The 14,683-nt window shown below is 43.0% G+C and overlaps 1 protein-coding gene across 6 annotated transcripts in view; it reads left to right on the top strand.

The window, feature by feature from the left end:
- Window positions 1-12,601: 12,601 nt before the first annotated feature.
- LOC110538430 (dedicator of cytokinesis protein 7) overlaps window positions 12,602-14,683 on the top strand; it is a 41,297-nt gene continuing 39,215 nt past the window's right edge. For 3 of the 6 annotated variants that reach the window (XM_036938362.1, XM_036938365.1, XM_036938361.1), the window contains exon 1: window positions 12,604-12,818. In XM_036938362.1, coding sequence (XP_036794257.1) covers window positions 12,769-12,818 — 50 coding nt within the window. In that variant the 5' untranslated portion in view covers window positions 12,604-12,768. Of the gene's footprint in view, window positions 12,819-14,683 lie in introns of all 6 variants that reach the window. The other 3 variants (XM_036938364.1, XM_036938360.1, XM_036938363.1) reach the window with 2 other exon arrangements.

Raw genomic sequence — 14,683 nt, 5'->3', positions numbered from 1 at the left:
CCCCACTCCCTCCTTCTCTCTGCTTTCTTCCTGCCTCCCCTTCTCCACACACACATGCAGAGCTGAGTGAATAGAGGCTCCACCTGCACTATCCGAACAGATGGGTGCATCAGAAGACAGTAGCTTTCTCTCTCATCTCTCTCTCTTTCCCTACTCTCTCTACATGTCTTTTCTTCATCCCTAATTTTCCCTCTCTTGAAGCTGTATTGGACAAAATCAGTGTTTTAGCTTTTGTCCTTGTGAAAAAGGACTGTGTGTGTACATTCGCACAGGGAGTTTGCCATTTTAATGCAGCCAATCACAGCACAAACAAACAAAAATGGCAAACCATTAAAATCAGGGCATAATATGTGGCCAATAACAAAGCAGGAAATCACCAAAGCTGACTAATGGGTTGAATGAGGGACCCCTTCCTATTGGCTGTGTTTTCCTCTACAGTTCCAGTCATGTGCAGGGCAGATGGGGGACTAGTAGTGAGTCAGATGTGAATATTTGGATTTGGCTCCTGAATTGATCTGTGTTTATATTCAATATATACTTCAAACATGAACTGTTATGTTATGAAAATGAAGATAGGTATGTTTTGTATAGAGTATAAACAAAAACAGCCTAGCCATGGCAGTGGTACTGTTAGACAGTATAGTACTCAATGTTTCTGTAACATCCTCCTTTTGAGGAGTTGTCATCTCTCCATCCATCCATCCATCCCTCCCTCCTTCCTCCACAGCAGTGAGTGTGTGGTGAGTGCAGTGCTGACTGAGACAGACTGTTTGGTCTCATCTATAATGCATCCTCTGCCCCAGGACATGATGTGTGACAAATGACCTATTTCTGCACAGACCGCCATAGGGCCTTGACCTGAGGGTGTGTGCGTGACTGCATTTGTGTGTTCTGCCTGCTTGTGTGTGTGTGTTTGTGTGTGTGTGTGTGTGTGTGGGGGGGGGGGGGGGGGGGGGGGGGGGGGGGGGGGTGTGGGATATATACATAGGAAGTTGTTGTTGTTGAAGGGTTAATATGTATATACCAGGCGGTGTCAGCTTCTACCCCCAAGCCATATGACTCCTGAACAGCTTATCAAAGAGCTACCCAGACTATTTGCATTGCCCCCCCCCCCCCCTCTTTTACGCTGCTGCTACTCCCTGTTTATTATCTATGCATAGTCACTTTAATAACTCTACCTACATGTACATATTACCTTAATTACCATGACTAACCGGTGCCCCTGCACATTGACTCTGTACCGGTACCCCTTGTATAAAGCCTCACTATTGTTATTTTACTGCTGCTGTTTCATTATTTGTTACTTTTATTTAACATTTTTAACTTATCTATTTTTTACTTAACACTTATTTTTCTTAAAACTGCATTGTTGATTAAGGTCTTGTATGTAAGCATTTCACTGTAAGTTCTACACCTGTTGTATTCGCCACATGTGACAAATACAATTTGATTTGATGTGTGATTCTATTTTTGTTTGTGTAAAATTGCTACTTGTGTGTTCAGTGTTTGTGTATGATGTTAGAGTGTGTGTGCATGGTGTTGGTGTTGCACAATGTGACTCTCCCACAACAATGGTGTGTTTTCCTGCCTTCCTCCCAGACTGACCTTGATGTGTCCTTAGATGTCGCCGCCTTGAAGAAACGATGGGGGAAGCAGGAGGGGGATGGGATGATTATTGGCATTGACTGTGCAGGTAGCAGGCATTTGCATTTAGTGTGTGGATGCTATTTTTGCCGTGGAGGACAGTAGTGGTGCCCATATCAGGATATCTATCCATTTGTATCACTATGTGTGTTTCAATATTCACACATTTGCAGACATAAAATGAACATGCTTGTATAAGAGGCGGACAGTATGGAGTGTGTAGGCGATAAAAGAGGGGACTGTGTGTGTGTGTGTGTGTGTGTGTGTGTGTGTAAGTGTGAGTGATAATGCCTTATGTAGCTACAATATGTCCGGATGTTTACGATGTGCTTATAGATGTGTAATGTACGTTTTCTATGCCTATATACATTTAGCCTAGATACTGAAGTGAATGTAAATGTAATGTAAACAGTGTTGTCAGCAATACTACTTTCCAGTTGTAGGCCATAGTATTTGTGGGTTACAGGTTCTGGCCTGAACACTAGTGTAAAGCTGGCTGCTCTAGGCTGATCTTAGCTGCTCCACTGAGTTTAAATAGATGTTAATTCACCACATAATTGTATCGTTGCTTCCTGCTCTTTTGCCTCTCTCTCCCTCCCTCTCTGTTTGTTCCACTCCCTCCCTCCCGCCCTCTCTCTCTCTCTTCCTGTACCTCTCTTCCTCTCTCTGTCCTTGTCCTGCAGCTCTCTCCCCCAGCCCAGTCAATTTGTGAATGTGGGCCCTGCCTGATATTTTACATAATTGCCTTACATAAGTAGCCAGCTCAGCTCAGAGCTTGGATGATATTAGCAGAGATGAATATTGCATGAGGAAAGCACTCGTTAAGCGATAATAAGAGGATAGAGATGGGCCCCGCTGTCAGTCTGTCTTAACCCCGCCCCCACTGTTCACTGTTCTGTCAAGCACTGACTCTATTCAGTCTGTACTGTACTGTACGTGTATGTGTTTGTTTGTGTGTGTGTGTGTGTGTGTGTGAGTGAAAGTGTGTGTGTAACCTATGTACTGTATGTGAGTGTCTGCTAGAGAGGCAGATTTTGTCATTAGGTGCTTGTGTGTTGTGTTTTCTGCTTTGTTTGCTGAATAAAAGCGGCTCTTGTGACACAAAGGCGCCCAGGTCTTTTAACTGACTGCAGCCCCTGGCATTTGCAGTTCACACTTAGTGTGAATAAACAGGCTTAATTGCGGTCCCTCATTAGAAGGCCCTGGTTGGCAGCAGGGCAGGCTGCAGCTGAATCCTCCCTGTGGGTAGGAGGAGAGGGTACCTCAAGCACCTATTGTACAGCTCTCTGAATTAAAGGATCAAGCATTGCTTTTAGCCTGAAAACCTTTTGTTGTTCTACTGATTATTTTCTTATTTCTAGGGGCCCTTCTCGCCAGTAGAGGTGATTAGGAATCCTGTTGCATGGGTTGGGATTCTGAAGGAGCCCTCAGGCATTCTATTGTTCTAACTCATATAGCTGTCTTAATGTGCTGATTTGATGTCTGCAGAAACCATATAGAATGCATATTTGGTGGCACTGGGAGAAATGTATACATTTTGAGCAGCTTATTAATATGTAAGTAAAGTTCACAGATTCTGAAATACAATATTCATGTGATATATATCCATTTCTCTCTCAGGTGGTGGAAATAGAATGCTGAAGTTTTTCTGCATTCGTATGAGATACAATACTATACCATCAGTGTATACTAAAATGAGATTGCCATGGACTATACTGTTTATTTTTGCATCAATTCCATAGAAGAAAACCTGAAGGCTAGTTCAGCTATGAACTTTTTAGATGGATCATTTCATGGCACTCCTATTAATGGCATCAGTCAGACACTTCTCTTGTCATGTCAGGTATGTCCAATGAGTGAAGCACTCAACAGAATATTCACATTCAAGTGCTGGGCCCCAAATGATATGAGGATTAGAAAAGCCTGTGTTAAGATTCATTGAAAAGATGTACTTGTGATTAAACAATTACCATTCTAATTCAGTATCCACATCACACTCCTATCAGCCATAAATGGAATGGCAAGAACAGGCACTACAGTGCATCAACACATTAATGATAACTGTTGCTAGTTGCAAATGAGAAAATTATCATAAATAACAACAATTAGAAATGATGAAGGTGCTCTGCAAGATGCCTACATGAGGATATCAAATGTTTGTTTTTTAACATAAACTGGTGATGTTTTGTAGTTGATAAATGTCAATAGCTTTTAGCGGTGTTCTCCTAACTGAGAAACATCCCAGTTCTTTGTTTTAACAGAATAATGGAATCTGGACTGGGAATGTGTTCAGTTTCACATGATAATGGCAATGACATTAATGACAGAACAAGCAGAAGTCTGAATCAATTATGCATTAAGTTCATAATGTGCTCACTTCCTGTACTAGTATTACATCACAATATATCACAATACACATTACCGCTTCATTACATGAAGATTACATTACATCATACATGAAGGTCACATTGCATTAAGGTTGTTATTTACATCTTAATGGCCGACAAGTTATTTCTCTCCCGTTTGATTCAATTATCAACCCTTGGTTGCCTTATGACACTGTAGTATGTATTAATGGATGCATGTATGAGTCTGTTTTGTGGGTGTTTTGCGCATGCCTGTGTGTGTGTATTTGGGGGATGGGTAGTGATGGAGCAGACAGCCTCAGGTCAATAGTGGTCTCTCTACTGGGGTGAGCTCTGGGCGATGCAGGGTTTCATGGTAACAGGGCTGAGGGGGCTACTGCTTTTAGGAATGGATCCACAATTAAATCAGCCCCTCTTTGAAATGACATTTGTTGATAATGGCTATTGGCTTAATTCAACCCCCGCATGTATTATTTAGCATTTCTCTTGGGCTCTCTCTCTCCCTTGCTTCATCTCTCTCTCTCTCTCTGGCTAGTTCTATCCCTCTATCTTTCTCAATGTGTTGTCTCTGGGCTATTATTAGAGTAGACTGGCTGGTGGGAGGAAGACTCTGAACTTAGATGCCTCTTGTCATCTTTTTACTTATTGATTATATTCTGCTTTCCAAGCTTCTGGATGAGTGTGTGTGTGTGTGTGTGTGTGATTGTGTGTGTTTGATTTCAAGCCTGAGTGTTAATGTAGTGTATGTGTTAATGTGGGCCATAGGTGCATAACATGTAAGTGCATTATATTTTGTCATGCGTAGGAGTGTATGCAGTCTACATTAATTATGAATGTGCAAACCCGTTATATGTTCAAAAAGTCATAGTGCATTGTGTATTTGTATGTGTGTGTGTGTGTGTATGTGTGGGGTTAGAGGAGGTGGGAGTGGGTGGGTGTGAGTGCGACCACCCTTTCTGGTAAGGAACATGTTTTACTCTAAACCTCGTTAAATATAGATGGTTATTAATCTTTCATCTCGACCCGTCTGCGTTGGTATCCAGGGAGAAAACCTTAAATACACCCAGCTCTTAGACAATCTCTCTCTTTTCTCCTTCTCCCTTTCCCACTCTCTTTTCCTCTGTCTATCTGTCACATACAAACACCATCACTAAGAAGCTAAACTAAATGCAATAAAGCAAGAGTGTGGGTGTTTCTTCAGCTCATTGTTATTCATATTGTGTAACAGTTCTGACTTTAAAGGCCCAGTGCGTCAAAATTCTGTTTTAAATTATATTGTACAACAGCTGATGAAACTAACACTGTAAAGGTGTGAAAAAGTCAATGTTATTTCTTGATAGTTGCGGGTTGAAAATACAATCTACACAGGACCTTCTAATCAGCAGGTTTGCATGGGCGGGGAGTTTGGGCTTTCCATGGTGACATCACCATGCACTAAATAACAAAGAGAGTTCCAAACCTCTGTCAATGACAGCTAGTTTTTAGTTCCCCCCTCCCCACTCAAACTACTCCCAGACAGTCCTAGTTAAATTCGTGCTTGAGAAATAGTAAACAAAAAATAACATATATATATATATATATATATATATATATATATATATATATATATAGGATTTTTGCCCATTTTAATGGAAATCTATTACAGTAAGGTACTTAATTGTTAACCAGAAATGGTTGGATATTGATATAAAAACAACTGCATTAGGCATTTAAAAAAAGTCTAATCATTGAAAAAGCTTTTGTTTTCACTGTCTCAAATGTTCTCCCTCCACTGTTTCTAATGGAAGTCGTAACATAACTTTGGTCTAAAATATTATTTAATGAGAGAGAGAAATAGAACTCCAAAATTGACACCACAGTCTGAGAATAAATACGATCCTGATTCTCGAAGTCCGTGCTCCTCAACAGCACCCCCCACGGTATTCTCTTCCTCCTCTCTATCTTCCACCTTTTCCTTCTCCTCACCCTCTCTCATCAGTCCCTCTCCATCCCTCTCTCCCACACCAATCTCCCAGCTCCAGTAATAGGAGACTTGAAATCAATAGCACATTAGTCTGGCCGGAAACTCCACTGGAATTAAATATGAATGACTGAGATTGCGGCTCTAGCTACATGCTACTGCGAGAGAGTGAGAGAGAGGCATATGGCCCATAGGGGATATGGGGTTTAGCTGAGTTCTCGCCATACAGACCCATTCTCTTAGCCAGCCCCATAGTAAAATTACTGGGGTGTCTGTTGTCTTGTTCGGTTGAGAAGCAGTGTGCAGTGATTTGTTGATGTTGTTGTTGTTTACTAGGATCTCCTGTAGCCCATCATAGGCTAATCATCTGTGACATACATGTTTGTACCAATATTGTTTAGGAGGGTCATTTAGTGCTTTTTACTGAACAAGGGCTTTGGCGTAGTTGGACAGAGTGAACAGTGAAAGGGCACGTCACAAAGAGGCGACGGCTAAGGAAGCAAGAAGAATCCGCCAGCCCCGCCCATCCTCCAGTATCAGAGGCAGCAGAGGCAGCAGCCCCATTTAAATATGAAAGAGCCCGGTTCAGTTATGAACAGATTGCATCTAACATTTTCAACATTACCTCTGAGTACAATGTGCTCTCCTTTTCATCAAGCTTTCACATCCATTCTGTGCACTCTCCTAGAAACACTCTCCATATATTTCCTTGTGTCGAGCACCATTTGAATTGCCTGATTTAATATTGTGAAATTAAATTAGTTCCTTTTGCACAGAATGGCTAGATTTTTTATGATGGAAAAGCCTATTATGTGCGTGTGCAAGGTGCAGCTTGCTGGGTGGATGGATACACTAGAGGTAGGGTGTGGTTAAGCAGAAGCAGACAGAGTGTCTGCTGGGTATACTGTAGGGGATTGGGGGAGCCGTTGCCCCCAGTAAACTAATGCTCTGTAATCATCTAAGGGTAGATGTTTTTAGGAGGTGTATTTATCCCATCAGAGATGAAGCAGTTGGTTTGTGACAGATGGTATGATATTGTTCCCCTGTACAGCCCACAAGTACAACCCCTCCCTCTCTCTCTATGACAGATGTAGGGGGAGGAACACAGCCCTCTTCTCTTTTCTTTACATTGATTTGGGTGCTTGAACCCTTAGGGACTGGGAGGGGGTGATGGTAATGGGGATGAAGGTTTGGTCATTTCTTGCTGGTCAGATAAATAATCTATAGAGGGTACGGTCGAGGGAATCGTAAACACATCGCATGCATTATACTGTACAACAATCTGCATGTCCTCCACCATGAAGCACCCTTAAACAAGGCTGGCTTGTGGTAGGCATTAGTGAGGGTAGAACTGTGGATATCCACATAAATCTTGGTTAGTGTGACAGCGATGTAAGCAGCCATGCATGTAATGAAGGCAGGGGAAAGTGGAGCTTCTACTGCTGCTGCTCAGATCGGTGAGTGTGACGCCTCAACCGCAATTTCCCAACACACGTCTTCAATGCCATCCAACATATACTGAAGGCTAAGCTACGGCTCCAGGTTGTTCGACATATCCTGTACCCTGTGTGTGTATACTGAGTACTAGTGCACTGCATTTTGAAATAATTCAGCTAGCATCATGATTTACTTTGTTAAATGGCTCTCTGTCTATTAGCCAAATCTGCAGAGTGGGAGTACTGAAGTGGAGGGATGTGTACTGGCAACTGGGGGATATAGATTTCTGCATTCTACAGTAATTAACCAGATTTGAAAGGATTTTAGCAGTGATTATCTGACCCCCCCTGCTTCCCCACCCTCTTAATGGTAAGACAAGTTCCATTAAAGTTCTAACAGCTGTCCGGTGGGGGTGGCAGATGAGGCCTAGTGCTGCACCTCTCCTCTAGCTCCCTGGAGGGTCAGGGGTCAGTCCAGGGGTAGAGGTTAGAGAAAACCCTCTCTTGAAGATGCAACGTGTTGATGCCTTTCGAGCCACACAATCAAATAAGCATCTGCCTGCCCCTCAGTGGAGGACAGCAAGAGATACTACTGCACATTAGCTTGAACGTTATTGATCATAGCTATTGTCATGACGGGTAATTCCTTCATCATCAGTGTTCATCTTGTGAAGGTGATGGTGAACCTGATACCATTATGTCATCCTTGGTAACACTTGACTTATAGTCAACAGGTGTAAGGCTTTATTACTTGTTATAGACATATGAGCCTGTCTTATTATGTTTAATTTCTTTGCATTTGTTGTTTCTTGATTTAGTTTCGTACATGTAGCCAATTATACAGAATCTCTGTATATTGATAAACCTTTTAGCATGTCATTTTCGCATGTTTGTTTTCCTCCCCCGACATGTGGTTTGCTAAATTGACAGAGCTTTCATATGTAAAAACACTAGAGGTTTGTTCTTCCTTTTCTCCCCCTCAGCACTTAATATCGTAAAAGCCTTTTTATGGCTGCTGAAGTAATGTCCTGGAGCTGGGCCACAGTGAGCAAGTGGTTAATGATTTTAATGGGACCCCCCCCTCCCTCTCCAGGCCGATAGGGAGAGGTAGAGGGGAGGGGGTGGAGATGGGGCGTGCTCTGGGCATGGGCACGTGGTGGGCGAGCAGGTGGATGACGGGCAGCTGAGGAGTGGATTCTGGGGGGAGGGGAAGTGACATCCATTTTGAAGGACTCTTGGGGTTGCGAGAAACCCCTGAAAAAAAGCTAAGCCCATCTGGAAGTGAGGTGGGGGCTGTTGTGTGAAAGAGATCCAGTGGGTGGTGTCTGACACGCTCTCTTTTGTTCTTTGGTAATGCAGTAGGGATGGAAGGGGTGGGGGGCTCTCTCGGCTGTGGGGGAGGGGCAGCAACTCGAACAATAGTGCCGGTCTAGGAATTGAAAGCCTTCGATGAACAGAGGAGGGCTAAGGAGGAGAGAAAAGAAGGAGGCTAGAGAGGTGGGAAGAATAGAGCAGGCGTAGGTACTGTCCACTGACAGTATTAATCATTGCTATGCGAACAAACACAATGCAAGGGCACCACAATGTCACTGCCAAACATTCGAGCGCTTCATTAAATTGTTGATTATTGTGTATTTGTATTGTATTTGCTAGACATTCTACTGCAATGTTGGAGCTAGTAACATAAACATTTCACTGCACCTGCTATAACACCTGCAAATCTGTGCACGCGACCAATAAACTTTGATTGGATACTGACATTTAATTCCCAAATATGACATCAGCGTGATATTTATAGATTTGTCTGGACAGTGTCTCTAAGCTTGATGGTAATGATGGCTGCATTGTAGTGGGCAAGATGTTTTTTATGTAATATCCAATTAAATGTCCAATTAGTAATGTGTTCTGACTTACCAATGGGGAAAAGGATCATGATGATCTACATTGTCTGGTTGTCATGATGGAAGCTCATAGTGGTCTACATTGTCTGGTTGTCATGATGGAATCTCATAGTGGTCTACATTGTCTGGTTGTCATGACGGAAGCTCATAGTGGTCTACATTGTCTGGTTGTCATGATGGAAGCTCATAGTGGTCTACATTGTCTGGTTGTCATGACGGAAGCTCATAGTGGTCTACATTGCCTGGTTGTCATGATGGAAGCTCATAGTGGTCTACATTGTCTGGTTGTCATGACGGAAGCTCATAGTGGTCTACATTGCCTGGTTGTCATGATGGAAGCTCATAGTGGTCTACATTGTCTGGTTGTCATGACAGAAGCTCATGGTGGTCGACATTGTCTGGTTGTCATGATGGAAGCTCATAGTTGTCTACATTGCCTGGTTGTCATGACGGAAGCTCATAGTGGTCTACATTGTCTGGTTATCATGATGGAAACTCATAGTGGTCTACATTGTCTGGTTGTCATGATGTAAGCTCATAGTGGTCTACATTGTCTGGTTGTCATGACGGAAGCTCATAGTGGTCTACATTGTCTGGTTGTCATGATGGAAGCTCATAGTGGTCTACATTGTCTGGTTGTCATGATGGAAACTCATAGTGGTCTACATTTTCTGGTGGTCATGATGAAAGCTCATTGTGGTTTACATTGTGGTTGTCATGATGGAAGCTCATAGTGGTCTACATTGTCTGGCTCAGTGACTCTTGACCACCTGAGAAAACACATTACAAATACAATACCTAGGCTCTCACAATGTCTAATGCACACATGTCGCCTTGTAAGGCAATACTCTTCATTCTTCATTCTCAGGACAACCATGGTAGAGAAAGGTATAGTGTGGGCATTGTAGTGGAAGCAGTGGACCTACATAGAAGAGAGAGAGAAAGTGAGATTAATTTGTCTTCATTAACATGGTCTCTGGCCCAGACTCCTGCCTGCTGTTAGCACTGAGCCTGCCTGCTACCCTGCTCTGCTCTGAGAGAGGTTGGTTCCATGCACACACAAATCCCCAAGATGTCTGTCCTTCCTCTGCTACAGCTCCAGCCTCTGTCTGTCATTCAAGGTTCATTTATCCACCCCCCACCCCCAACCCCCCCTCTCTCTCTCTTTCTCTCTCCGTCTCTCATTTTTCATAAACCTCCATACACCCCATTATTCATCTGGCATCTTGCAGACAGAGCAGAGCGGGAGCTGAGTACCTGCAGCAGCATGCCAGGCAGGCTGCTTTCCCTGGTGCTGAATTGGTGGACCATGGGGAAGAGGGAGAGTGAGGAGGGGTGGGGGCAGGGTTGCAGCAGGCAGCTCTATTTGGTTATACTTTACTGATGGAGGAGATGGGGGTGGGGAATGAAGGCAGACAGAGCGGAGTGAGTGGTTTTACAGTAAATTGACAAGTGGTTCCTGTGGAGAAGGATCAATAAGAGAAGGAGAGAGGGAGAGAGATACATAAAACAATACTTACCTTACAAGCTCTGACTTTGCTGAGAGCTACTTTGAGCAAGCATGTACTTACTATGACTGTGACATGTGGTTGTCCCACCTAGCTATCTTAAGATGAATGCACTAACTGTAAGTCGCTCTGGATAAGAGCTTCTGCTGAATGACTAAAATGTCAAATGTAAATACAATAATGCATTGATTCATTTCCCATTTAGTGTTACCTGCTCATTTCAATTTGAGATGAAAGATGGACCAGCTATAAGACATCAGGGACAACCCTGTGGGGACACATTGTGTCCTGAACTTTGGTGTACCTCCTTTTCATTTGCTTCATTGTAAATCATTTGATTCCATTTGAAAGGAGGCCATCTCCTTTGGGTCTTAATTAGGACCAACGTTTGTTGTCAATCTACTGAAAGGCTACAAAGAAAATCAGAAACAGTGCAACATAACACTACAATCAGAGTCTGTCACTACAGTGCTAGCTAGTTCTGTTGAGCACCATGAACCACGAAATCAGAAATCAGAAAGAATCATGAATCTGAAGACCCGCCCTTCTTAGAGAAGAGGCTTGGGCCCTACCCCTTTCCCCACAATCATGGTGAACATCTCCCTCTGCTGGTCAACAGTTGGTAAAGCACAATTGCTGAAGGGAGAGGCAGCATTTTGCCTCCTGGCTGACGAGGGAAATGTGATACAGTATATTACATAGATTCCCTCCAAGAGGGGATAATGGAATAAACATGAAATACTTGAGCATGTATACTTGAGCATGTTATGAATATGAATGTGAGGTAAACATATGATGCTGCTGTAGAGATACACCTAGAGGAACTAACCGTTTAGGGGATGGGCATATGATCATAATACATATTCATCCCAAATATGAACACACTATCCTTGTGTAGTGTGAAGAGTATTCTAATGCACACAACATAATCGAGGTAGATAAATGATTTAAAATGTGTAAATTAGCACACCACAATGTAGCACCACTGAATTATAGGGCCAGTACACATCCTCTTAGATAGAGGTTGTAGGCACATGCCAGACATAATTAACAGGATTAGATCTATTTAACCAAATGACGAATGAAATGGCTCCCTCCCTGGTAAAAGGCAGATTATTTTTTTTCATCAATTGGATTAGTTGACCCCTGGGTGAGGAAAATAGGAATCAGACCACAGTCATCTGTCTGGTTGACACAGGCCTAGGCCTATTGTCTCAAAAAAGCTTAGCAGTTGAACAGTAGGCTATAAACCTATTTAATCCCTAGCCGGCTGGCCTAGTACTTCACAACCCAATATTTTCTCTTGATAGCATTGCTTGATAGCCTACCATCCTCTTCAACCTCCTTGAGCTAAAAAATATTGACATTGTTCAGGTGCCACCTGCCTGCTGTGTTGCACCTGCCTACTTGCATCACTGCAGATTTCCCAATTCCCCAATGGGTGCATAGTAACACAAAAATGGCCTACTGCAGATCCATATCCGTATTATAGGCCTGTAATATATGCAGTGTGATTTATGAATGTATGTATTAATTGTAGTGTTTTGCTTTTATTTTGACAGGTAGCTAGGACAACAAAACTGTCAACAGATGACACACCTACGGGCTTTGACGTTGTGTTTTTCACATGTTGAACTAAAGTAGGTCTCGCTGTTCAGCAAACGTCCTCAGTTTTCACACTAATGAAACCCCAACTGTTGAGGATATGGGCCATTCGCGGGCGTGTGACAGCGTTACTGAAACCGGTCAGGTGAGAATTTTGAATGCACTGCGGACGATCCCATACAACACAACCTTGTATTTCTGCTCCCAACCACTAGGAGGAACACTGGGATAGGCACTGTGGCGTGGTGATACAAGGAAGCGAACTCCAGCAGGACAACAAACGTATCGAAGTGCAGGAGTGTGTGAGAGAGAGAATAGTTCGAAGACTACACTAAATGGGGACGCGAAATGGCATCTTCAACCAACGAGAGGAGGGCATTTGCTCACAAAATTAATCGGTGAGACTCATAATTTGTATGTACTCTGTAGGACAGCTAGTTCGCGTGACATGACGGACAGACCGAGTAGTGCAGGATTTAAGGGCATCACTGATCGTAAACCGCGCAGACTGAATAGGAACTGAGACAGACGGAGGCCAGTCTATTGTTCACCATATGGACTTCTAATTAAATGTGAATTTATCATTCACCCTGCCATTGTTTAGAAAACTAAAAATATTTTTCCTACCTTGCGATTGTTTCTTTGTTGCACACACAGATAACGTTATTAACTAAATCTGGTAGGTGCCATCAAACATGTTGGCTACTAGTTACCTAAGTTACTTTATATTACATTATCTTGAGGAGTCACAGGTAAAATGGATATAAAACTATAATTGGTAGTTATCTAGTCATACCAGCCGTTGAATTCGCTTTCCCGTTGACCTGTGGGATAACAAGGCGTGGGTTGGGTTACTCTAATATTGTTGCGCTGCAAATGAACTCAGCTTGATCCTCCTCTGTGCTGTCACTCCTAGTTCAAGTCATACTGTGTAGAACTCTTCCTGGGGGTAGGTCTGTAGATGGAACTGAAAAGTTTAGTTCTTGTGGAGTTCTGCTACACAATGAAATCAGAAGTAGGCAAGACGGAGTTCCCCTTTTCCTGTGGGAAAGTAAAGTAGCCAAGGACAGTATCTTTATTACTATCCACAGAGTTAGATCAGACCTATAGCCGAAATATCACCTTGCATGACATGATGCATTTTCCTGTTCCACCATTGTTGAGTTCATACTTGTGTTCATCAAAGCCTTGATCAGGGAACGGCATGCTAAGCCATTGATTGCATGGTTGGTGGGTATAGGCAATACATGGTAGTACATGTTAATAGCAAGGTGTCGTTCCACCCCGTCACACACAAACACACACTTTCAGAAAAAAAGCACTAGCCTAGCTGTTCACCTTGCAGCCTTCATAGAATCGTCTGAGAACCTCCTTCATATTATGGGTGCGTGGCCCTTGGAGGCTCCTGAGAGCAGACTGGATATTTTATTAGAGACATGCAGGTGAACATGTCACATCAAAATCCATCAGGGAGGAAATCTCAATGACATCTTGGAATGTCAGCAATCCAGTACGAAACAGTTAACAACACCTCAACAGGCCCATATCTTGTATCTCCTATTATGACTTTCCGACTGGCGCATACCAGACTTATTATACTCACTATGGTATGTACCCATATTTCTCACTCTCACATGATTATCATATTGAGTTAGCCTAGCTAATGGTGAATGGTGCTGTTCCCTCTGAATGTTGACTGGCAGCCTACTAGTTCAAATTGTAGCAACTAACCTACTACTAGGCTATAGCCTAACTTAGTTTTAACCGAGTAGAGTGCTGAATTCAACAGCTTAGGCCTAATCATTGCTACAGTTTCTCCTCTCTCCCCAACTCTGTTATCGTCCAGTCCTTTCTCTCTCCCTCTCCTCAGTGGGAGCCAGTCCATTGTATCGGTTCAGGATGCAGGAAAGGGTGTGACAGGATGTTCCATCTATTACCCTTGGAGGCAATAGCTTTTCCTTTATCCTGTTTAAAGTGGGGATTGGAAAAGGTAGCACATTTTAACGGCAGAACAACACTATCACAAACATATTGTTGTGACTGACGCCTCTGTCAAAAGATTGTTGTAGAATTCCAGCTTGAAAGGGTTGTGTGATTTGGGGTATCAGAGTTATTTCTGAGAGATGCGGGGGGGTGTAGTATGTCATGGGGGGAAATTACATTTGAGGGTCTCCTTTTGAAGCAGAGAGCAGTAGCATTTAACATGTGGAATGAAGACATAGTTTGACCACAGCGACCGTGACCAGGGAATTCCGGAAGCGTT

This window comes from Oncorhynchus mykiss, chromosome 12 (genome assembly GCF_013265735.2).
Source record: "Oncorhynchus mykiss isolate Arlee chromosome 12, USDA_OmykA_1.1, whole genome shotgun sequence".
In the NCBI taxonomy this organism is placed as follows: domain Eukaryota; kingdom Metazoa; phylum Chordata; class Actinopteri; order Salmoniformes; family Salmonidae; genus Oncorhynchus; species Oncorhynchus mykiss.
This window is presented reverse-complemented; position numbering and strand designations above follow the sequence as displayed.